Consider the following 25,298-nt stretch of genomic DNA (forward strand, 5'->3'; position numbering starts at 1 on the left):
GTTAAAGTTTGCTGCCTAAACGGCTCAACGGATTTAGATGAAATTTGGTACAGATATAGAAGATAGTCTAGAAGAACATATAGGCAACTCACTTTTGTTTTTTTAATTATACGCGGACGGAGTCGTAGGCGAAAGCTAGTATTAACATAAATAACATACGTCCCCATGAATAAAAAAGCACCTTTATTTTAATAAATAGGTCGGAAGTACGGCCCTGTTTTATGTTCTCAGCACGAATATTATTAACCTATTTTTACTACGATCATGCTACGGTGAGTTGTCTCATAAATTAATTAAAACAGAACGCGAAGCACGAAAAAAAATAACATACTTAGCGCAATAAATGTTTCCTCTTTTCAAAATGTTAGGAAACACGGGTATTAAGTTGTCCTAAATTGTCTTATGTGGACTATATTAGACCATGTTTTTTAATATTATTTACATTAAGATCCCTTGCTATATCTTTCCTTACATAATGGGACATACGTTTTTTTTAATGAAAATATAAGATTTTTGTTAATTTACTAATATTTCTTTTAACCATTCTAACTAAGCTCTAGGTTTGTGCTAGGATATGGTTCAAGATAATAATCGAATGGTAGGATTCCAACCCTCGACCGCAAGATTGGTAGTCCGTAACCTAAAGCATTAGGCTATTGTCGCTTATTATACGTTACGTTATACGTGTCTTAGTAGTTTATTGTTACCAATACATAAATATTGTTTTGTTATCAAGTTAAGTGGAGCAAAACTATCGTTATTTAATTACTGGCGGTGTGACTTGTGTAGAATAAGGTGCGATAAACCAGTTAAGGATTTTATACGTTACATCCGTTAAACACGACGAAAGGAAATTTCTAAACTACGGGAAAATGCATCTAATACATCTAAGAACAACTAAACCTTTGAGCTGTGTTATTGGCGTTTCTTGATTAGCATTCAACTCATTTGCCAAAAGTGTGGTGGTGATTACCACCACACTTTTGGCAATTTATACCGCTGGTACTTTTGCATACTTAGATCTGCTAACGATTTGTCTGGCGAGTTTACTTGCATACGAAAGGTCGCAATGCATAGTTATAACAATTACTAAAATAAATGTTGCTTTGTTCCAGCTGGACACATGGTTCGGGCGGCCGAAAAAGACGGGCGGTGGGATCGAAAGAGGGTACGAGACGGTGCCGCGGGGGGCGGAGCCGCGCGCCGAAGAAGATGAGCCCTCTGCCGCGGCCGAGTATACCAACAAGATCGATGCTCTCGACGACAACCAGCTGCAGCGACGGTTCGAAGAAATGCTGGTGAGTGGCAGAAGCACTGGTATTATTATTTACCTCGTGAAATTAAAAAAAATATAGCCTATGTTAATCACTGTTAATGTAGCTTTTTGGTAGTGATTTTTTTTTTAATAGGCCCATTAATTTTTGAGTTATTATAATATACAAATCTTTCCTCTTTATAATATTAGTATAGTATAGTATAGTATAGTAGGTATATTTTACAAGTCTCTTCCTCGGTCGAGGCTAATGGTTTTTAAATTAGCTATTACAAGCTGTTGATCGTTTGATGTTTATCTGATATTAATTAGTCAAATTGATAAAAGATCGGTATTCTCTTATTAATTCAGCTTGATCATCATCCAAGGCCCTACATCCACGGTTGAGACTTGTCATATAAATTTCTCCATGTCAGTCTATTTTAGCCTTTTTTAGTTTAAAGATACTTCAGTTGATGATTAGGTAATCAAGAGTATCCATTGCCAAAATACTTTATTGACATCTCTTTCTTTTACAAAGAGAAAGAGAGAAATTACCATGTTTTTATTCATTCGTGTGTTTTAGTTGTATTAAAACGACAATTTATTATCAGTTTGCATGAAAGGTGAACGCACTCTACGTTTTTTTTTTACAGTTTTTTAATGTTTCAAAACATTTTATTTCCAGACGGATATGAACATTAGTGAAGAAAAGAAGGAACCGCTAAGAAAATATTCGAGGGATCAAAAGAAGAAAATGTTAGTTGCCTACAAATTTGTTAATGCACAGGTTTGTTTAGATTTTTTCCTTAACAAACAAATTAACCCTTCACCACCTAAAAAAATGCTATGCCTTGGCTTCTTATTTTCACTATTTATTTTATTTAGAAACAGCATGCTAATTGTTTGATGAAATCGTGTTTTTAAAGTAACTACATTTCACATAAAATAACACTTCTATTTTCAATTATTTTTATCTTCAAGAATGCTTATTATTTAGTTTGCTCGAGTGTTTATTTTTTATTATTTTACAATTTAACGTACGTAAGAAATATAACGAATTTTCACTAATTCTTTTATAATCTCGATAACTTATATATTTAAAAATTCTTTCCAGGAAGGTCGTTCTAAGTTCGAGAAGCCATCAGACTATGTATCCTATTTGAATCAACCAGAGCTGTCAGTGGGCAAGCTTCACGGATGCTTAGAGAATTTGAGGATAGCGCTCACCAACAACCCGTTGTCATGGATACAGGAGTTCGGCACTAAAGGCATCGAGAGTCTACTCACCACGTTAAATATCTGTTATACAAAGTAAGAGTACATACAAGTTGTTATAGGTCCTTTGCTAAGATGTTTATATTACTGTTTCTCGCGACTCCGCGTGAAATTAAAAAAACAAGAGATGTATATGTTACTCACTGATAACGTAGTTTTTGTTTGTTTTTAGAAATTGGCCCAGTAGTTTTTGAGTTATTTCAATAAATAAAAAATACGAATCTTTCTTCTTTATAATATAAATAATATAAATAATATAGAAAGGTATTTTTTAACGTTTACAGTAAAATCTAAACCTTGTTATTTACATTTTTTTCACGCAATCAGTGGTAGGGGATTTTACCGGTAAGTGTGTTTAAAAAGTTTAAAATAACATAAAATCATAAAGATAACATCGATATTAAATTCAAATTGGACTTCAAGATTTTACCGGAAATAAATGGTGTCAGTTCTATGCTTTTTCTTAGTTCTGTTAAATAATAGGCCTCTTTCTCTTTGCAGTGATGCTCGTTACGACCGCGTGCAGTACGAATGTATCAGATGTTTGTCGGCCATACTCAATAATACGGTCGGTATCCGCACCGTGTTTGAATGCCGGGAGGCGCTGCCCGTGCTCGCGCGCAGTTTGGACGCGCGCAAGCCGCACTGCGCACTGGAAGCGGCAAAGGTAACCATGGCAACGATGCTGTTACTATAACAACGTGACTGATGACCGCTAGTTTACGCATATTTTTTGTGTGATAGTCGTAATCAATTGACCACGGAATAACTGTACAGTCGCGGAATTCCGCGGTGTTCTACTTTAGAAAATTGCCTTGTTCGTACTAGACAAACTACGCTTCTTTCTAGAACTAACTAAGTAGATAAAGAAAAAGAAAATAGCCGTGTATTATTATTTTTTCGTACACGCACATTTATAAGCTGCGTTGTATTGGTTTTTGTTCAGCACCTCAAGATTTTGGGATGGAACACCGATTGTTTCACCGATTGTACATACAAGCTTATGGAACATACAAGATTATAGGAATACTATTGTAAAATTTAAAGATATGTTATTTTATTGCAGATTGAATGATTTGTATTTATTTTTATCTTTCAGGTGCTGGCAGCTATCTGCCTTATCCCCAATGGTCATGAGAAGGTGCTGGAAGCGATCACGATGGCGGGCGAGTCGAGCCGGCGGCCGCGCTTGCTGCCCATCGTAGAGTGCTTGGATAATAAATCTCCAGAGAGTTTAAAGGTAACTTTATATGCTGTACATTGAGTGTTCTGCACACGAAGTGTTTTAATAGTGCTGACACTAAAACAGTAATCGATAGGATACATTGCTCCCAGAATGGCTGTTTCAGAAGGTTCTAGAATGAAGACTATACTAAGGTTTTTTTTTATAATTTCGTTACAATGGTGTGACCAGTGACAAATTTAAGTACTTAGTTTAACATCAAGTAAATTTCACTGTGAACATTATTTGTATTAAAATAAATACTTTTTTAATATCTTTTAGTTGGGTCGTAAATTAAATTCCTTGACTGTACCGGCTGCTTTTTAATATTTTTTTGTTACATTTTTCAGAATGGTTGTATGCAACTGATGAATGCCATAATCACAGAACCCGAAGAGTTGGAGTTCAGAATGCACTTACGGAGCGAGTTTATGAGAACTGGACTCTATGATCTTATTGGTAAGGTCTACTTTTTTATTTTCCCCACGTACATAATTTTTATCTTGAGACTTTTAGAGACATTGTATTAATATGAATTGTCGCCTAGCCTACCTTATTTTTAAAAAGCACTAATTGTATTCTAGAAAGATTCTGAGATATGTTTGTTAATTTATATTTAGATCAATATATATATAGGAGTCTTGCTCTGTCTATCCTTCTGGATTATGGGCGTGATTTGTTTTGTGTTTTTTTTAGACGAATTACGTGCGGCTGCGGAGGGCGCCCGACAGATTCAGATGAATGTGTTCGACACACACGCTTCCGCGGACCAGGACGAGTTCCTTGCCAAGTTTGATGACGTCAGGTGAACTATAAACTATCGTACTCACAGTTATTTGGTCACTAAGGAGACCTATAATGTAATACAGATTAGTTTTTAACCGAAGAAATTAAAAAAATAGAGTAAGAATTATCATTGACACTTCATTTGAAACGTTTTTCACCTTACCTAAATAGTGCTACCAGGTATCTGATATTCAAAATCAAAAATTAAAAATAATTCAATGAGAAGCGTCTCGGCGTGCCATATTTACTATTGTCATAGTAACGTGCAGATAAAGTACCGGTGAAAAAATGTTGTTCCCAATGTCTCGTCTATATCTTTTTTTTTTATAATATAAGGTGGCAACCGAACAAGCTCCCGCCTGAATCCACCGAAATGGAAAGCGACCGCTGTCCATAAACATCCGCAATAGCAGATGCGTTGCCTATCCTTCATTGGAGGAGACGCACATCAAGAGGACATTTCCCCTTCCTATGCGTTTCCTCCACCGTCAAATCCACTTTATCTCAAATCTATCTTCCTTGAATCTTTGGTTTCAACATAATAGAGTCTTTAACTTATATGTTTAAACTTCAGGGTTGATTTCAATGACGCCAATGAATGTTACGAGCTGGTGAAGAACCTGGTGATGGACACGCCGGCGGAGCCATACCTGCTCTCCATACTGCAGCATCTGCTGTTTATACGAGATGATGAGTTAATAAGGTAAACAGTAATTTATAAAATAAAATAATTAAAAAAAACATTGATTTCCCCAAAGAGTAGGGGATTTGTGTCCAAACTAGGGTGGTACCCTGTGTGATTACCAGGCACCCGCATCACCGACTATAAAGAAATAAATAAATGTTACAAATTTATAAACATTCAGGGCCTGTCCCATCAAATTGTAAAATGAGATGGAAATATCGGATTTTGTTACCTTATCTGATAGTGATGTCATTTTAAAGCTCTCTTAGCCTGTATCAGCCAGAGGTGGGACTGACCCTAAAACATTTTAAGTAAACCTTTTGTACATAAATGATGAGGTATGAGTGAGTTTATATTTTTAGCCTTCTTGTTAGAAACTTTGTGCATAATGTTGTACATACTAATATTTTTTTCTTTAAAAGGTTGTACTAAATTCAAATTTAAAATAAGGGAAATATGAAAAGATGTTAAGTTACTTAATGTGAGTTTCTACATTTTTTTTCAGGCCGGCGTATTACAAGTTAATAGAGGAATGTGTGACGCAGATAGTGCTACATAAAAACGGCTACGACCCGGACTTCCGCGCCACGCAGCGGTTCAACATTGACGTACAACCACTTATTGATGGACTGATAGGTTTGTTAGATAACTAATATAGTAAACATGCACTTTTTACGTAGGATGTCAGCAATCATAACATATTTCTTAATAGTGTTTTTTTATTTAAGGACATGCTATAGGATATATATTTTTATGGTCTTTAATTTTGGGCGTTAATAAGAGGGGAAGAAAATTCAAGCCAATAGCAGCAATGAGGATTTTAATAAAATCTTGTATTTTCAGAGAAATCTCGTGCGGAGGAAGAGCGTAAGATAGAGGAGCTGAAAGGCAAGCTGGAGGCGGCGATCGCGGCGCGGCAGGAGGCGGAGGCGCGCGCCGCGCACCTGGAGGAGCGCCTCAAGCAGGCCGCCGCCCCCACCGGGCCCGGCGGCGTCTCGCAGGGGAACATCGCCGCCATCGCCAAGGTACATTGCAAACTGACACACAACGCGATTTTGAACTAATAATTGATTAACAATTCCTACCTCTGAGTTCCGTCATCGGACCACTCGACAGACCGCCAGGTGCCATCCACTCCATCTCAATGACTAGCATTCTACGATCGCGCGGTTTTCGCGAAAATTTCTGCATCACACAGCCGCGTTGTGAAACGGTCTGTCTTTGGCGGTATTTCCAAACCGGTACGACTTAGGGTCCTTCAAGAAGTGAGCATATCCCTTTCTCACAGGCCAGTATAGCATCTAGAGCCCCTCTGGTATTGCGGGTGTCTATGGGCATCAATGATGTAACAAAAATACTATAACTGTCTATGATTGCACCATCTATTGGGTATAGTTGAGTCAACTACATCGGTCCTGTTGTTTTACGATGGCGTTTATCTGGCCTTTTTTAATTTGGTTAAAAATATGTATTTTCATGATTTTGCAGGCAATCGGAAGTCCCGGAGGACCGCCTCCACCACCTCCGCCTCCGATGCCAGGAGGTAATTATCTATTTCCTTTTTTTTTTTAGAAAATCATTATTGCATTTTATGCTTATGTTTAAAATAACACTAAAAATACTGCTATCGCCTAAACATATAAAAGTAAAGCAATATTAATTAACATTTTTATAACTTTGTTCTTTTAAATTTTTGTGGTGAAGGTTTCTGATTTTCGAATGCATTTATCTATCAAATAGTAATTTTTATCATGCATTTGATTTGATATATAAATTTCACTTATACGTAAAATAAAAAATAAGTGATATAGTTTATACATATTTAAAATATACATAAATGTAATAAAATATCACGTCTATAAATTACTTTATTCTTATAAAGTTTTTATAACAACTTGACTAGAAGTTGTTTTTTTTATCGATCTAATTAACAACTTAAATATTTTATTATAAATAACACAGCTTTTGAATGAATTTGTACCTCACAATGGCGTATTTCGCACTGCATGCGCAATGTATCTATGTGATGTTATAGGATGCGGCCCGCCTCCACCTCCACCTCCGCCGATGCCTAAAGGTGGGTAAAATAATATTTTATTTATATTTGCACTTTTTAAAAGTTCATTGTTAACGCATGTATATCGGACTATATTTTATGTGCGTGCATGAATTAATAAAAATGCCTATAATATAAATTAAATCACTCCAAAACCATTAAATGTTGATACTATGTCCGCAGATTTTTGACAATCTAAGTCTAAATTAATTCAACAGAATTTAAAAAGTTATAAAACTACAAGTAGAGACAATAGCTTTTCGTAGAGTGAATATTCTTTTAGATTTTCACTAAATCACACATAAATTTATATTTGACATGTACAGTTTTTCTTGTTTTTATGTAAAATTTTTGAGCTTACTCGACCTAAATAATAGTTTCAAAAATTCACAATAAACTGAAATATTTCTTTGTATGTTCCAGGAGCTGGCGGTCCCCCGCCCCCGCCCCCACTGCCGGGTATGGGCGGCCCTCCACCGCCTCCACCTCCGCCAGGCTTCGGGCCTCCGCCTCCGCCACCCATGATGGGTGGACCACCTCCACCTCCGCCCTTCGGAGGCCCAGCCGTGCCTAGGATGGTAAGTGTAACTGCCACTCAGAGTTAATTAATATTCAAGCAGACCGTCTTTATATATGTACCTTATTAAAGTCCTTGTTCGGAAAGAGAGTGGTTAAAAAAGCCCCTTGTCAAGTAACTCAAGTTCTTCAAGGTCTACGAAATCTGTATTGATTAATGGACTTATTTGAGACTTAATGGAGATAACAATCGTTAGATTAGTATTTCCCTAAATTTTATTTTAAAAAATAACGTATAGGATGCATTAACTATGAATGTAACGATTTACAGCCACAACCAGACATCCTGCCTCATGGTTTAAAACCCAAGAAGAAGTGGGAAGTGGAAGGTCCCTTAAAGAGAGCTAACTGGAAAACAATTATACCACAGAAGATGTCGGAGAAAGCCTTCTGGGTCAAGGTAAAAAATATTTAAAACACAATATTACAATACATACATTGAAAAATGGATAAAAAATAGGAATTGTTCAAATAACAGGTGCAAGAAGACAAACTGGCGTCTCCAGATATACTCACAGGTTTGGCGCAGAAGTTCTCAAGTAAACCTGTCGCTAAGAAGAATGAAGATGCTGTCGATAAGTGAGTTAAAAACATTATTATACTAAATTCTTATCCAATGTTGGTATTATATGTCCATAAATCTTAATAACGAAGTTTTACATAACCCTGTCAAAACCCCCATCCTCTCATGTCATCATTGTCTCTTTTTCTTAAAAAAAAGATAGTTCCTATATCTGATGTTTCAAAGGTACAATGTGAATTGCAGAGTGCACACGCTGAAGAAGGTGAAGGACCTGAAGGTGCTGGACAGCAAGGCGGCGCAGAACCTGTCCATCCTGCTGAGCGGCAGCCTGAAGCACATGTCGTACGACCACATCCGCGCCTGCGTGCTGCGCTGCGACACCACCGTGCTCACCGCTGATGTACTCGATCTATTAATACAGGTATATTTACTTTAAACACTATATCCATACTAATATTATAAAGAGAAAAGTTTTTTTTTTGTATTCATTGAAATAACTCTAAAACTACTGGGCCGATTTAAAAAATTCTTCACCACTAAAAAGCTACTTTATCAGTAAGTAACACAGGCTGTATTTATTAATTTTACGTGGGCGAAGTTGCCTGTGCGGAATTTAATAATTTAGTACATTGCATGTCCTTCGAGACTATTTTCTATATCTGCCAAAAATTGAACTCAAGGGAACTGTTTAGTCGGTACCTTTTAATAAACTTCCACCTATCTAAACTTTCGTATTTATGATATTAGTAAGATCATTCAAAACTGAAAAACAGTTTGTTGGTAATTTAATATTTTTATAAACTTCAAACTTAAAATACTTTACAATTAAGCGCAACCTTTCCGGTAAAATTAGGAAATGTGAGATTTTATTTTAAACAGTATTGAAGAACCATATTTTTTGTAATTCAGATTTTTAGAAGATTTGTAAGCGAAGATTGCTTCTATTTCGTTTTTTTTTATATATTTTTTAGAAAAATATGTACCTTTTGTTAGGAATAAAATAAGTACCGTGCTATAGAATTCGCGCAACTCTAGATTATCGGCATAAACGTCACGTCCCTAGCTGACAGCTGTCAATGTCACTAGAAGTATGGATAGATTTGGCGCGCATCCTAAGTCTTTACGAGAAGTATTGCTCTGAGTTAAAAGCGACAGTATCAATTAAATAAGTTGTCTAATACTTTCTATAAAAAAAGTAAACCTTATGGAGTGCTTAGTGAGGCGTAACTGTTAAAAATTAAAAAGTTTCATAAAAACATTTTCTTTCTAGCACATACCTCCAGCGGATCAGCTAAAGAAGCTGTCAGAGTTGAAATGCAAGAGCGAGGAGCTGACGGCGGCGGAGCAGTTCGCGGCGACGGTGGCCGACGTGAAGCGCCTCGTGCCGCGCCTGCGCAGCCTCGCCTTCAGGGAACACTACGCTGAGATTATCTCTGAAGTTAAACCGGTAACACGAAAACCATCCAACTATAATCCGAATTTTAATAATTCCTATAATGGACGTCACCAGCCGATATAAGATCAAGGTGGCTTGTAGTATCTTTTTTTATCCCAAAGGCATTTCTTTAATGAAAATGTGACAGGTTGTTTTTGATCTTCACCTGTCTATTTATCTTTGCATCACTAAAGGAAGGGATGAATTGGTGATCTGATGATTACTGTAGTAAATTTAGCAGCAATATGCTAAATTTAAAATGCCAAGACTTGATCACACTTGAACTTTCAGGATATAGTATCGGGTACAGCGGCGTGCGAAGAAGTCAAATCAAGCGGGAAATTCGCCAAGATATTAGAGCTCCTATTGCTACTTGGAAACTATATGAATACGGGCTCAAATAACGCTGGTGCATACGGTTTTGAAATAAGCTTCCTTACTAAGGTATATTTAGTTCCTAAAATAGCATACTACTTAGTTATTTTATTTTAATTGAATTAAATTCATCATAAATATGTTATTTCAGTTGACTGCAACAAAAGATCTGGAAAACAAACATACACTTCTACATTATCTAGTCGAAACGATAGAAAGCAAGTTCCCTGACGCTTTAACGTTTGCTGAAGAAATGCCTCACATAGACAGGTATTTATGAAATACGACTCGAAGGACCAGTACTATTTAAACGTATAAAATATGAAATAATTTCAATTTTCTCTATCGTTCAAGTTTAAAAGCAATAATATTTTTTCAGGGCGGCGAGGGTGTCTATGGAAAATCTTCAGAAAGCGCTGAAAAAGATGGACAATGACATAAAAGCATTGGAAATGGATCTGAACAACTCCCGCGTGCCGCAGAGTCCTGATGACTTGTTTAATGAGAGCATGGGCGTATCCTTTTACATTGAGATATATGTTTATGCATTTATCAACAGTTTTTATGTTTTATTTATGTTTGAACTTAAACTAGCTTTCGCCCGCGATTCCGTCAGCGTCGAATTTAAAAAAAAAAAAACAAAAATAAGTAGCCAATGTGTACTTCCAGACTATCCTCTACATCCATGCCAAATTTCATCGAGATCCGTTCAGGAGTATAGGCTACAAGCTCTAATAAACATCCATCCATCTAAACTTTCACATTTATATTTTTTTACTTTACTGTGTTTGGCAAATGAGCAACCAGTCATTGGTTTTCATTTAAATATCAAAGTGACAGCTGGGAATACACATCTTCAACTAGTGTCGAAAAATGGTCTCTATTTCTATTGTGATAAAGTATATATTTCCTAAGCGGTGTATCAGTCGTTCGCGGTGGAGGCTCGCGAGCAGTGCGACCTGCTGCATTCGATGTTCCGCAAGATGGAGGCGCTGTACGGCGAGCTGGCCGAGTACTACGTCTTCGACCCTCACAAGTATACATTAGAGGAGTTCTTCTCTGATATCAAGACCTTCAAAGATTCCTTTGCGGTAAGTGATTATGCTTTTAAAACTTGCTTATTGTTAATTATATTTTTTAAGTCAACATACTGGCTTTCGCCCGCGATTTCGCGTGGAGTTAAGAAAAGAAAAAAAGTAGCTCTTTGTTCTTTCAGATTATACTCTAAAACTATGCCAAATTTCATCAAGATCCGTTCAGCAGTTTAGGCAACAAACTCTAACAATCATCCATTCATCTAAACTTTCGCATTTATAATATTAATAAGCAGTAAGATTTCGGGCCTGTTCCACCAAATTGTAAATTGTCTGATAACAATCTGTCTGAAAATATCGGATTTTGTTCCCTTATCTAACCTCTATCAACCAGTGATGGGACAGGCCCTAAATGAAATATTGTTTAAAAAAGATGCTTTTGACCTGTGACGTCACATTGACTAAGCTATTGTATAGTCGGCGCATCAAGAGAACGTAGTAGCGCGTGAGACGGAGGAGCGCGCGCGGCGAGCGCGGGAGGCGCGCGCGGCCGCGGAGCGCGAGCGCCGCGACAGGCAGCATAGATACAAGCAGTTTGTTGACATGGAGCGCGCGCAGGACGGCGTCATGGACAGGTAACACACACACAAATGTATATATATACCGTACAAACTTTATACCGACTCGGAATTCGAAATGTATGTTAAGATGCGGAGGAAAACACTTGCAAGGATATACGCTATAAAATTGCATAAGTAATAAATTTTGAATCGCATTATACTAAATCCTGGGTCCCCAAGTAAAGGTTTTCGCCAAAAATTTCCTTATTTTTTTTTAATTTACTAAGAATTGTTTATTAAATTTCAGTTTGATGGAAGCGCTGCAGAGCGGCTCTGCGTTCAGCAGAGAGCGGCCGCGAAAGAAAGCCAACCCCAGAGTCGCAGGAGGTTAATATTATTTTATTACGAATGATTATTGTTTTATTTTGTAAGTGTAATGGGTCAAATAACTCAAATGTAAACAACAACTCAACTCAATAGTTTTGAGTGTATTTCCACCAAAATGGGAATAAACCATGGTTAATATTTTTCCAACCTAAACAAAAAAAATATACTCTGTGGTTTTATAATCTGTATTTGATGTGTCGTACTGCCGCACACTGCGATAGAACACATACATAGTGACGTAATGTTGCACGCACACATAGAGGACGCGTGTGAGGAGGAGAGCTTGGTGCAAGCGATATTGCAACGTATTGCAGGTACTAATCATACAAAATACAAACAAATTCCTATGCACATTTGTTTGAAATTTTTTACTAGTAATTATGTATAGAGTTGTAATGTATAAAGAGATTTCTTTTTTAATTTACCTTTTTTAGCTGCAATATGAAGTTATATTCCCACTTTATTAAAATATAAATACACCGTTGCTTCGCAATACACAATAATAGTGATATTTTTTTAATTCTTTTTTGTAATTTTGTGGTATTTTAGAAAAATAATACTTTCACTGCTTTTTTATCAACATATTTTTAGCGCAAAATATGATTTTAAGTTTTGTTAACAAAATTAAGGTTATGTTTTAAAACAGCGTAATTACGTTGTATATCACAGAGTCGGCGAGATTGCGTTACGGACGGTCTTCTAGAAGGAATCGACGGTCATCGTCTCCCAAGCTTGAGACATACAGACAAGTGATATTAATGTTTATAGGCTTTCGATGTTATTATTCACACCGATCTACAAGAAATACTGAACGACCATTATTTCTATTGCTATTGAAACCGAACTATAGTACCTATCATTTGAGTTGGCAAGTTGGTCATAGAAGTAATGTTGATCAGCCAAATCAATTACCACTACTATAGACGAAAATATTTATTTCGGCTTCATTGTGTTCTAAAATCTATTAAATGACTAACATTTTTAATTAAGATTTTTTTTTTCATTTCATTTTATTTGTAGTTAGTCGCTGTATGCAAGTTGGGCCGTTGAAATAAACCATTTGAAATCTTACCTTTCTGTATAAGTTAGGTCGGTCTTTAAGTTGACCTTTCTTTGGAGTAAGTTAGATAAAGCTATTAAATAAGTAAATTATCTTTTAAAAGGTTTATTCATGGCCATTGCATGTTGATAGTTCATATAGTTGCAATGAACCTTCTGCTTTAGATGTTGTCTGTGTTTATTTCTTTTTCCTCATAAATAGAAATTAGTATAAATCGGAATATATTCACATAGTACAATATGCTCCTGAGAAAGTTATGGTTGTCTAGGCTTTAGTCAACCACGCTGGCCCACTGCGGGTTGGTTGACTTCACAAATATCTTTGAATTTCTTCGCCGATATGTTCAGGTTGCATCATGATGTTTTCCTTCATCGCCAATAAATTAATGAAGTAAATTTAAAATAGAAATTGTCTTTTGTATCTATAGCATATATTACCGAAATTTTAATTTATTTGTCAAAGAGATAAATATAAGGTAATTAATAAAATATAAAAATATTTGCAGCTGAACGACGAGCCCAGCTGAGTAGGTCTCGGTCCCGCTCCGGTCTCACCGGCCCGCTCACCTCCAGAGAACTCACCAAGTAAGCCACACTTTGAATTATTTAAAACTAGCATTCGCCCACGACTCTAACTGCGTGGAATTAAAAGAAAATAAATAGGAGAAGTCTATGTATTCATCCAGACTATCCTCTGTCTATGTCAAATTTTATCGAGATCTGTTAGGTCGTTTAGGCTATAAACTCTAACAAACATCCATCTAAACTTTCGCATTTATAATATTAGTAAGATTAATGAATTTTCACTAAGGTGGATCCTCAATGTAGTAATGAAACAATAATCAGCAATTATTAGCTAATATTAGTACACACTTATATTATTTTGCTCAGTTTATTCCTAAGTTTAACTTTATGCCGTGTTTATTTGTAAGGCTGTATGTATTCTAGTATATTGTCTTGTTTACCATATATAAATAACTCTGTTGAGAAGTTCTAGAGATTAGCAGCAAAACTTTCGTTATATTAGTAAAGGTTATATGTAAAAGAACGTTGTTTTCTTCCAGTGAGCTGCTAAGCAACGCGTGATGATACAGTGATATTAGTACTGTAATATTGTAGTTTGTAAGCGCTTATAAGATATAATATTGTATATTTATATCTTTATATGTCCTTGTCATGTGATAACTATGAGGTTTTTGACCTATGGTGCACTAAAAAAGTTAAACATCTGTAAAATTATGAATTTAAAATTGATAGAACATAAAGAAAATGTAATTTATAAATTTTTAAAATAAATTATCTAGTTTCGGAACTGTTTGTGTAGGCACTATCAATCTTAACCGGCAGGAGGTAGACTGAAAAATTTGTGTCTACCCACTCAATTGATTTAACAATCATTTTTATGTAAAACATATTGTTATCCCAGTTTTTTCAAAGGAAACGAAATGGACAAAATGTTTTAATACAAATGGTCCGATGGAAACCCACATTAAGTTTTAAATAAAGTATATAAACGTAAAGTATGGTGTTAAAACATTTTCTGTCTAATTTTATTTGTTTAAAAGGCATTATAATGATATGAATATATAATTAAAATGGCCTAAACACCTCCGGGTGTTCAACTTAAAATCATCTTAAGACTTGTAGGAAATAATTATACATTGCAATTTTACTCTTAAATACAGTATCTTCCTGATATTTAGTAATACAAGCGCTTTACTAAAATTTCGTAGAAAAATATTTATATTGTTTTTCTCAACTTTATGATGAAAATAATAAAAATGTCCAACAATGTTTTAGTTGTAAGAGATTTTTAACTTGTACATAATGTATTTTTGTCGCCGATTAATTCATTTTAGTAATGTATTATTTTACTTTAAATTGCAATGTTATTTTTTTTTGTACTGTCCCATTGTCAAAATAATTTATCAAAATGTTATTTTTTATTTTGTACATCTTTAAATATGTAGAAAGATAGTTTTCTTAATTTTAAAACAATTCCACATTTTAAGTAGCACTTTTTGTTAGTAAATTTTCAATGCAAAATTTCTATCATAATATGAATCTATTTTATAATTATTACTGAAATATAAAGCCGTTTTAAATACATATCTGTCGATAAAGAATTATGTAATGGAAAATCATTTATATAAAATTCTTTGTATGCAATTTTGCAAAAATAAATCATATTGAAATCTACATTTTAGAAAATTACAAATTACAATAATTATTTTCATATTTTAATGCTTTTACAAATAACAGCAGCTTTACATTACATAATATATGTATATTTACATTAAGTCTGAAAATTTATATCGCACAAACAGAAACATATATATTTATACAGCTTTATGCTTACTGTATATTTTGATTCTTATATAAATTGACATAGACAAGTGTAACACATTATGTTTTAGTGATCTGAATTTGATATTTATTCTGTATCAACGTGTAAAACTGCCGATACGATTAAGACAGAAACATATTGCTATCTCTGTCTATCAATGAGAATGAGCGGGATGGCTATTTTTTTGTGTCTCTGAACTGGAAACTCAAACTATGCTTGCACACATCTACGTACAATATCCTTAACTTTTATATAACGAAAATAACGAAATGCACAAGTTTTATTTATTCTGTATATCTAAAAATAACATATGTACAGATTAAGTTTTTTTTTGTGCTTATTTTACTCATTCTTATAACTTTCTTTTTAAAAAGTACACGAAATATTAAGCCGATAGTTAAAAAGGGTATAAGCAATGTGATATTGCAAAAATAGCGACATCTATAGATAAATTGCCCTGTCCATTAATGTTATAGTTTTCATATATCATGGGGGCTCTTTACTTCATACCGCCAAGGTGTTTCGTAACACTAAAACAGCCATTTAACAAAATAAATTATTTAAAAAAAAAAAAAAGTAAAATACGATTCATTTTGCGGTCCAAAAATATAATTTTTATTTATAATTTTCCTAAAACTGGGGTCTGTTATTTTGTAGCAAATAGGATGTGATGTCAATAAAAATAGGCTTAAAAATTATTTTAAAAAAATTCGTCCGATTGTATTATATTTGTATTTCAAGATGCCAAGTATTTTAACTTCGAATAAATTGTGGACCTTTAAAAATGTAATTGTTTAACATAACTGATTTACATTTTGTAATTGTTTTAAATTGTAAGTTATGTTTAAAATTAACTCAAATATGAAACATATTGTCAATGTGTTCTGACTATGGAAACAGACATAAAAACATGTTCTATATCTAAAATCTGAGATTCTTAGGTAAATGTTTCGGCAGTGAGAACGCATCGTCAGTTCCTTATTTGTGAAAATTCTTAATCCTTGTATGTTTTAGTTGTAAAATTGCATTTGTTCTCTTCTACACAGTGCGTTATCGCCTATAAATGATGTAAATTTTACTTTAAAAATGTTTTAAATCAAACTTACTTTAGTTTTTTCTATATATTGGTTATAGAGTATGGTATACATAATATTATTATACATGTAAATATATTTTTGTAAAATGTTACATTTTTAATTGATTACAACGTTTTTGAAACTTTTTAGTTGTTTTTATTTGTGTTTGGCCCATTAAAAGGAAATCAGTCTGGCATTTTATGTATGTTTGGTATTTTGGTAAGTGTTGAAATTAAAACAAACATTTTATAGAAATATTTACACTTTATTTTCGTTTGATTGTCATTTCACTTGACAATATTTCATCACATTGCAATATTACAATAAAATAAAATCATTCCATTGATTTTGTTTGTTTCGGGATTTAATAATATGATTTAAGTTAAACACTGAAACATATGCAATGTGAAATAGAATCAGTCAATGGAAAACTTCCATCGGAACAAAATAACCTTCCTCAGAACTTACATTACCTTTCTAAAATAAAACCTGCACACAACAAAACATTCCTTACAACATGTATAAGATCCACATTTGTTAACGTCAAAATTCATCAAAGAAAATAATTATTTTTAAGACTGCATGAACCTCCCCTTAATTAAAAAATCTATATATAACTCTATAATACAAAACATCTTCTTTTTGGCATTTATATAGTACAAAATGTACAATCACGGCGACACAAGTATGTATACAAAATTGTTGACATTATCAATTATTCCTCATAATCATAATAGTTAACAATTTTCATATCCATTTTTGTGGCCAAATACATAACAAAGCGTATTGTTTTAGTTATTTTATATTTAAATACTAAAAATGAAATGACTAATGAAAATAAGAGAAAAATAATTTTATAGAAATTAGTAGTAGTTATTAGTATTTTACTTTTAAAGCAAAAATGATAAGTCTCCTGCAAATAAATCATAGAACATTTTATAAGTTGACAAAAATCATCAATAGAGTAACCAGGAATATAAAAATTTTGGCTTTGTTATCAAATGTTAAATTGCTTTGTTATAAATTCCATATTTTCATGCATAATGGCAAGGTTTTCTATATTCCTGGTCAAACTATGATTGTTATAATAGCAATAAAAGGTATATGAGATAACTCTTAAATTCGTTACAGGCTTCCAGTGACTACCAATTAAACCTTATTTTTTATAAATTGAATTAATAAAACGATTTTAGCATCTTAACTTGTTCCCCAAAATTGATACAAAGCCTACATCTTAATATAAAACATAAGGAAAATCATTGACAATGATTACCTAAAGTTGAAAAATTTAATTTAATCACCGCACCAAAGGACATGTGCGTTCATCACAACTTGTTATTATTGACATTGACAGATAATTATTTGTCACTTGAAGCCATATTTAAAACTATAAATTCATCAAATGAACCATGTTCATTACTAAAAGTTTAAAAACCAAGACAGACCAATTTTTTAATTAGATGTTGGATAACTTTTGATAAAGAAACTCTAATAAATCACTGTTTTAGAGATGTTAATAATGAAATCTATTGATTACTAGCTGTTGCCCACAACTTAATCCATGTGGGAAAAAATAGGAAAAAAAGACCATGTTACTCAGTAGTTTGAGTTAATTTAATACATATAAAATTGTTTTCTTTTAATACATATAAAAAGTCTTTCCTCGTTATAATATTGAGTATAGATAATTTGGCATTTCTTTCATTTGATGTAGTTTTATTTTTAGTTACAAAATGTTTGTAATGTAAAATAATTTTTTTTTCGGCCTAACAGCTGGACTTATTAAGATTTTTTTTATTCTGCGCTTTAATCTTAACAGTATTCGTTAGATTCATTATTTAACCAAGGCATGTGTTACAAGAGAAATCCAACATCCAACTCATCTATGGCATTGCAAAATTATCATTTCACTAACAGCTAGAGCAATTCAGGCGGCCATTTAATTTAAGGTCTACCGCCGTTTGGAACTTTCGTAGGAAAATGACTACAAAAAATTCATAACAACTTCACATAACCTATTTATACACTATCACACTATTATATCCGCAGTCTTTTAGATTCACTATGCGATTGGACATTTATTCACAAATGTAAATGCATGCCACTGTATATATACAGGTGTGTCAACGAGAGGTATAATTCACTAATCACTTGTGTTTATCACATCACTAAGTTCACTTTCACTCATGCGTGTAGAAGATCAGCTGCGGGTTGGAGTCATCCGGAGACACCTCCAGCTGCACATACTGAGGTGTCGTCCGCGCAGACTCGTACGACGCGCCGCCGTTACGTGATAAAGAATTTCTTGATCTGGAAAGTAAACCATTATTATTTTTGTAAGATTAACTCTTACAATGTTTTCATACAACTTTTGAAGTGTATTTGTTATTAATGACAATGAAGGCAAATAACAAACATGTTAATAAGTGGTTGTCCCAAAGGAATTATGTTGATATACTACAATTCAAGAAATTAAGGTAAATGGGTTACAACAAGTGTCTGTGGTAACTCTTAATCAAACAAGAGTTTTTTAATGAGGTAAATGTAACTGTGATGGCTTTAGGTAAGTGTAAAAATGTGAAAAATCAATCATTCCACATAGTTTAAAGGCCGATTGAAGACAAAGCTACGAGATATTAAAAGTAAGCAAGTTGTAGATTAAAAAATATATATTATATAGAGGAATGATTTTTTTCCTGAGATTAGTAATAATAAATTATTTACAAGGAAATAAAAAATAAACTTGATGGTATAAGACTTACTTGGCCTTGGCGTGTGTGAGTATGTGCGACTTGAGATTGGTGCTCTGCGCGAACTTCTTGTTGCAGCCGTCGAATGGACACACGTACGGTCGGTCGCCCGTGTGGATGCGCACGTGAGTTCTGAAACATTTATATACAATATTCACTATTCGAAAAATGACATACATTTCATGTTATTTAATACAGAGTTTCTTAAACGTTCTACTTTGTTTCATCATCATCAGCTCTCTACACATCTCCCTGAGGGACTCTGAGCCTACCATAAGTTACTTTGTTGACCCCTTTCACAATTTTACTGGTTTCAATGATCCTTCTCTTTCATTTATTGCTGGTAAGAGTAGTGGTTTTAAGAAACACGCATTATTTAAACAAATAGTCTTAGTAATTATGAAACAGTTTTTGATTTTTAATTTTTTATAACATTTTGGATCTCGATTAAGGCCGAGTATACAGTGTACGAAACAAGTTAAGGAGACAAGCAAAAAATAACAATGTTTTACTTAACCTTTGTACATTGTAACTGTCTAGCAATGATTTTTCTCATTCTTATAGTGAATACGTTAAAAAGATGTTACCTTAAATTGAAATCGAGTGAAAACCTCTTGCCACAACCCTCAAATGTGCACTGGAAGGGTTTCTCCCCCGTGTGCACCAGCTGGTGACGCTTTAGCTTTGAACTCTCCACAAATGCCTTTCCTGTTAACGTAACATATGAACAAAATTAAATCACATTAACAAATGTTCATACAAAACAATCGATAACTTAGAAATTTGCCAATGATTAGAATTATTATTATAGAATCATTTAAATTTTACCATAACATTTAAGCCCATAACATAGAGATACAAGCTAAGTTTTTGTAAAAAACACTACAAAAAGCATGCATCATCTATGGTGGCAGTAACGGTAATTTTTGACATTTCTAATTGAGAATTTGTCAAATGTAAACAATAAAATAAAGTTTTTTATAATTCCATGTGGTTGAAGCCGCACGGGAATAGCTAGTAAAGGTTAAAGTATAGTAAACCATATAAAAACGGTAGGAACTAACCACACTCAGCGCATACATGTACCCGGGGTCCGTGCGTGTGCAAATGCTTCCTCATGGCGGAGTTGTCGCGGAACATCTTGGTACAGCCCTTGTGTGGACACGCTGTAATATAAATATAATCCATTTAGTAGACAAATATTGTAAATGAAGTAATTAAAAAAAAAGTTGAGAAAAAAGAAACAGAAAACACGATAACATTACACAGCTATTTGATAATTTTATTTTATATTTATAACATAATTAATTAATTAACAGCAAGATATTGTTTTATTTCTAATAATAACTTTACGGTGGACTAGAGTATTTCATAATTGTACTTATAACCAACATATTTCAATAAAAAAAGATTATCCTTTACTTAAGCAACTTTGTAAAAATAGAGACGGGATATATACAAATACAAATTACATATCATTATTCTTTTCAATTAATTTATTTAAACTAATGTTTTAAAAACATACCTATAGTTCTATCAGATGACTCTGGCAGGGGTTTCTTTAGTCTTAACTTATGTCCGGGTCTCGCAAACTCCGCCAACTGCTTTGGGTCTGATAGATCTAAACCTGAAAATGTTTTAGCAACAATTTATTCACAATTAAAATATTTGTTCCGTAATTATAATAATGTTCCATCAAAAATACTAAACCATGTCACAAGCAAAACAACATGTGCTTGTAGTTTTATATCCACTTTTCATTAGGTAATTTCCATGCAATATAATAAACAAACAGTAACCTGGCATAGCCTCATTGCCTATAACAGTCTTCTTGCCCGTCATATACTCCGTGTAGTCAGGATCTGGCTCTGGATTTGATCCATCATCTGACAACAAAACAATACTTTTTACATTAATATTTAAAAATTTAGGCAGCAACTTCATCAGCGCAGAATAAAAAAAAAAAAGACTAAGTTTCCTGCACACATATACTAACTTTCTATAAAAGTCCCGACAAATTTGGTCCAAATGGATTCAGAATAATAGTTAAAAGTTTTAAAGATTACATGTTCACAAAACATCATTTATTTAGACATTACACAGAGATTTCCGATTTCATTACATTAAAGTATGTTCAGTTTAGGAAATCCACAATAAACAACTAAGTACGACAGCAACAAACAACTATGGTAGTGTGACATATCAGTTATCTTAGATTCATAAAATACAGTATAATGTAAAAAAATATGATAGCTGATAGAAATGTATGGAAGAGCAGTTCATAACATGCCGATCCTTGATAGAGACAAGGGAAAGTTGATAATAATATAAGATAAGGCGGTTATTTTAGAAACCGCACGAATAGTGAGGAGGTTCCTGTCTCTGCAGCCCTGACCACTAGTTGCTTGAGTCATCAGATTCCGCAGAAGGTGGACTTTTATATTGTTATTTTTTTTATAAAAAATCATGTGAAATATGTTATATATAAAAATAAGAAAATAAGATAATACTTAAAAAGCATACCATCATCCTCGCCTGTTGCCCACATAGTGACAGAAAATTCTCCCTCCATAGTTTTAATCTGTACTTGTTTTTGTTCCCAGCGCCGCGTAGCGCTGCGGCTCGCGTTCACACCCTCCATCAGACCCATCGGCACCTCACCTGTAATACAATGTTCAATCATTAAAACAATTGTACAAAATTATTTTAGTGATTATACAGAAAAATAAAGCACTACATATAATTTAATTTAAAAAGAACTCACCAATGGGCATCAGGTGATGGATGGTATTCGCGTTGTTTGTGTTGACACGGCCGCGACCTCGGACTCTGTTAGAATATTTTATTAAAACATAGTCAAAAACAATGATTATCGGCAATGTTCAATTAGTCTAACCAAAAATATGAAAACCATGTCTGGGTGTTCCAAATGGTTTCATTATTGCATAACTTTTTAATGTACACAACACATACCATGAATTATATTTTTCCACCATATGGCAGATTTTCTATCTACTGTTTTGAATGTAACAAACATTCTTTTAAACAATGGTTACCTACTACTTGGTTTCTGTAGTAAATGTTAGATACCTTGCATTGCTTGTAGAAGGTGGTGCGGTGTACACTTGTTCATAGGGGTTGTCAGCGACAGGGTGCAGGACTTCCTCCCCTGATATGCCGGGCAATATCACTTCTTCATTGCCAACTGAAATTTTATAATCTGTCAGCAAAGCCGACATTGCTTGTGTGAATTAAGGGTTTAAAGAAAACCTGTGGAGAATGAAATTGCAAGCAAACAATTATTAAAAAGCTTTTGACATATGAAAAATCAATGAAAAAAGTAATCAATGTTAATTGACTGTGACCATTTAATTAAAACCAAAAAAGTCCTTTTTTATATTTCTCTACTAGCAATGTGTTACAATTCCATATAATATGTTTTAGACATATAAGTCTGGCTAATGTAAATATTATAGTTTACATTAAGTGAATTGTATGAAATTATTTTCAACAATGTTAAGTGTACGGACAATCCCAGGAGATATCACACCATGCTTACCCTCCTCCAAATGCTGCATACCAATAACCTGCTCCTCAACCTCCTCATATTGATCATCTGTTATGTACTCTTCATATTGACCTGTTTCTATCTCTTCATACTGAAAATTATAATATGTACCATATTATCTACACTAATAATCTTCATTGTGTATTTAATATTGAATATAAGAAACATTTCATTATTAAAATGCTACATTATCCCTGAATAATGTTAAAAAACTAAATGTTGCCATGTATTAAACAAGTATGGATCATGGGGTCTAATTAATGTATGATGTATTCTTGACTAAAGGCCAATGAACTTTTCCTCCTCAAACATATATTTAGAATTTTACACAAATTTAGGGAAAATGTATAATTATTCGCTGTTTAAAGTAATAACCACAAACAAGTAGACATATTTTCATCATTCTGTTTCCTCTTACTTTTATATCAGTACAAGATAATGAAATATTACAATAAAGGTAAAAATACTTATAATTTTCATATAAATAGTTTAAAAGTGTACCTTAACGCCCACTTGGTCATCATCTATCTCTACCATACCACCATGTGTCCCAATCTCTACTTCACACATTATCTCTTGGTTCATCATTTTGGGGCACTGAAATTGCAAACATATTTTTGGTTAACAATTTAAATAAACAACAAGAAATCCTGTTAGTGAAATAATAGATTATTAACATTATCAAGAGCAAAACAAGTAGACAATATTAATATAGTAAGTGACTAACTTTTCAATTTTTAAGATAACCTTTCATTTGTCTATTACTGAATATTTTGATATATTATTTTTTTTTGCTTAAGAATTTTGATTTAACCAAAACATATTGTAAATTAGTTATTTATGGCGGTTGTGGAGTCAGCAAACATTCTTAAAGATTTTAATACTAATACTCAAATTCAAGTCATTACTTACTTCTACCTAATTGTGATTATATTAATAATAGGTGTGAGGGGTTTTTAATCTTTTTAAAAATTTAATCTTACATAAATCGGTCCCTAATAAGGTCATAAGAATTGATGTTTTTTAATTAATTCCATGTTAATTTACTTAATTAAAACTAAACTGTTTATACCTTTTTTGCAAATTGCGGTTTACGATGTTACGTAAAAATATACAGCTATAGAATTGATAACAATGTTAATCACATTATGTAAACAAAAAATATTTATTAGGTATTTTATATAACATTTTTATATACTAATGACAAGTAAAAGGCAGATGACACACGCCCATGCCTATCAACAAACAAAAAACTTTATCAGTGCACTTCATTGGTAAACACGTATGAAGAGTTAAGAGTATTATGACAATGTAAGAAGTGTTTAAACCTGTATTTATGTTGTATATTTTTAGATTTGAAAGTGCGTGCAACGGTAAAGGTCTCAAACATTTATATTTATTGTTATTAACCCGGTAAAACTGGTGGTGTAATAGCACTTCTACAAACTAGTTGTGATATCACGTTACAATGTATCCGATTTAGGTAAATGACCATTCAAATTATGATTACGTTCATATGTGAGAAAATATGATTAGTAAATGCTTTATATACTGCACGAGAATTTTAAAATCAGCTATAATACACAGCAGGTGCGACTGTCGGGAACCGGCCGGGTATCAGAATTGTATTTTTTAGATAATTAGTAAAACGACCACGCCAATCTCTTACAAGACAAAACCTCCTATCTTATGACCTTCATTCAGTCACCTTTGTAATACGCCCTGACACGTAAATACATAGAAAATTCAAAACACTTGTTACAATGTGTCAATGACTACGATTGTTTTCGGTGAAAATAGTTTACCTTTATTTAGCTTATAACAAAAGCTCCACGGTCCCCAGGAGACAAATATGGGCTGTTGCGTAGGCACAGAATTTTTCCGGACAATTTTCACTGCAATCAATACTATACACTTCAGTGAAAAAAAGTTTAATAATTAGTGTCCGAAAATATTTGAAATTTACGCGAAAATGTTTATAAAATATGTCCGACTAAACATGGCGTCCAAAGATGTCCGACCAAATTCAATATGGCGAAGGAAAATGGACGCCCACTCGCTTGCTCGACTCGTGGAAAAAAGCTGCCACACGCAACAGATATTTTTAAAAACTTGAACCGGTTGATGTTGCTAGCATTAAACTTTGAATGCTAATGTCATTTTGTTTTCTAACATTTAGAACGCTTTGTATCTTGAAACAATTGGATAATGTAAAATGTAACATGTAATTTAGATTTTGGTACTATAAGAATTTTTAAATTGCAAAAAAGTGACTCAAAAGTTTGTTGAAATGAATCTCGTGACATTTGGCGATTTTTGACACAACACA

At 33.4% G+C, this 25,298-nt stretch overlaps 2 protein-coding genes across 9 annotated transcripts in view; one reads left to right on the forward strand and one right to left on the reverse strand.

Annotated features, from left to right (window-relative positions):
• Window positions 1-14,753, forward strand: part of LOC106107334 (protein diaphanous) — a 28,706-nt gene extending 13,953 nt beyond the window's left edge. For 4 of the 5 annotated variants that reach the window (XM_013288152.1, XM_013288151.1, XM_013288155.1 and 1 more), the window contains 25 exons: window positions 1,116-1,298; window positions 1,941-2,042; window positions 2,370-2,566; window positions 3,032-3,197; window positions 3,630-3,770; window positions 4,103-4,211; window positions 4,449-4,557; window positions 5,113-5,241; window positions 5,729-5,859; window positions 6,067-6,248; window positions 6,712-6,766; window positions 7,259-7,300; window positions 7,703-7,857; window positions 8,127-8,255; window positions 8,334-8,434; window positions 8,622-8,799; window positions 9,649-9,825; window positions 10,105-10,257; window positions 10,340-10,458; window positions 10,568-10,703; window positions 11,115-11,279; window positions 11,700-11,857; window positions 12,090-12,169; window positions 13,735-13,813; window positions 14,293-14,753. In XM_013288152.1, the coding sequence (XP_013143606.1) occupies window positions 1,116-1,298; window positions 1,941-2,042; window positions 2,370-2,566; window positions 3,032-3,197; window positions 3,630-3,770; window positions 4,103-4,211; window positions 4,449-4,557; window positions 5,113-5,241; window positions 5,729-5,859; window positions 6,067-6,248; window positions 6,712-6,766; window positions 7,259-7,300; window positions 7,703-7,857; window positions 8,127-8,255; window positions 8,334-8,434; window positions 8,622-8,799; window positions 9,649-9,825; window positions 10,105-10,257; window positions 10,340-10,458; window positions 10,568-10,703; window positions 11,115-11,279; window positions 11,700-11,857; window positions 12,090-12,169; window positions 13,735-13,813; window positions 14,293-14,314 (3,198 nt within the window). In that variant the 3' untranslated portion in view covers window positions 14,315-14,753. The remainder of the gene's footprint in view (window positions 1-1,115; window positions 1,299-1,940; window positions 2,043-2,369; window positions 2,567-3,031; window positions 3,198-3,629; window positions 3,771-4,102; window positions 4,212-4,448; window positions 4,558-5,112; window positions 5,242-5,728; window positions 5,860-6,066; window positions 6,249-6,711; window positions 6,767-7,258; window positions 7,301-7,702; window positions 7,858-8,126; window positions 8,256-8,333; window positions 8,435-8,621; window positions 8,800-9,648; window positions 9,826-10,104; window positions 10,258-10,339; window positions 10,459-10,567; window positions 10,704-11,114; window positions 11,280-11,699; window positions 11,858-12,089; window positions 12,170-13,734; window positions 13,814-14,292) is intronic. The other variant, XM_013288153.1, reaches the window with a different exon arrangement.
• Window positions 14,754-16,901: 2,148 nt separating this feature from the next.
• LOC106107170 (transcriptional repressor protein YY1-like) lies at window positions 16,902-25,053 on the reverse strand. Of its 4 annotated transcripts, none has more exons than XM_013287896.1 (12): window positions 24,775-25,053; window positions 23,471-23,566; window positions 22,961-23,060; window positions 22,492-22,606; window positions 22,166-22,230; window positions 21,925-22,062; window positions 21,201-21,287; window positions 20,927-21,028; window positions 20,466-20,567; window positions 19,989-20,109; window positions 19,414-19,533; window positions 16,902-18,961 (listed from the first exon to the last, which is right to left on the reverse strand). In XM_013287896.1, the coding sequence occupies exons 2-12, from the start codon at window positions 23,555-23,557 to the stop codon at window positions 18,832-18,834; spliced, it is 1,167 nt and encodes a 388-aa protein (XP_013143350.1). In that variant the 5' UTR covers window positions 23,558-23,566; window positions 24,775-25,053; the 3' UTR covers window positions 16,902-18,831. The 4 variants fall into 4 exon arrangements, with proteins under 4 accessions (XP_013143350.1, XP_013143349.1, XP_013143347.1 ...); XM_013287895.1 differs by having other exon boundaries at window positions 20,927-21,022; window positions 22,492-22,621; XM_013287893.1 differs by having other exon boundaries at window positions 22,492-22,621; window positions 24,775-25,052.
• Window positions 25,054-25,298: the final 245 nt, after the last annotated feature.

This window comes from Papilio polytes, unplaced genomic scaffold (genome assembly GCF_000836215.1).
Source record: "Papilio polytes unplaced genomic scaffold, Ppol_1.0 DF822067.1, whole genome shotgun sequence".
Lineage (NCBI taxonomy): Eukaryota > Metazoa > Arthropoda > Insecta > Lepidoptera > Papilionidae > Papilio > Papilio polytes.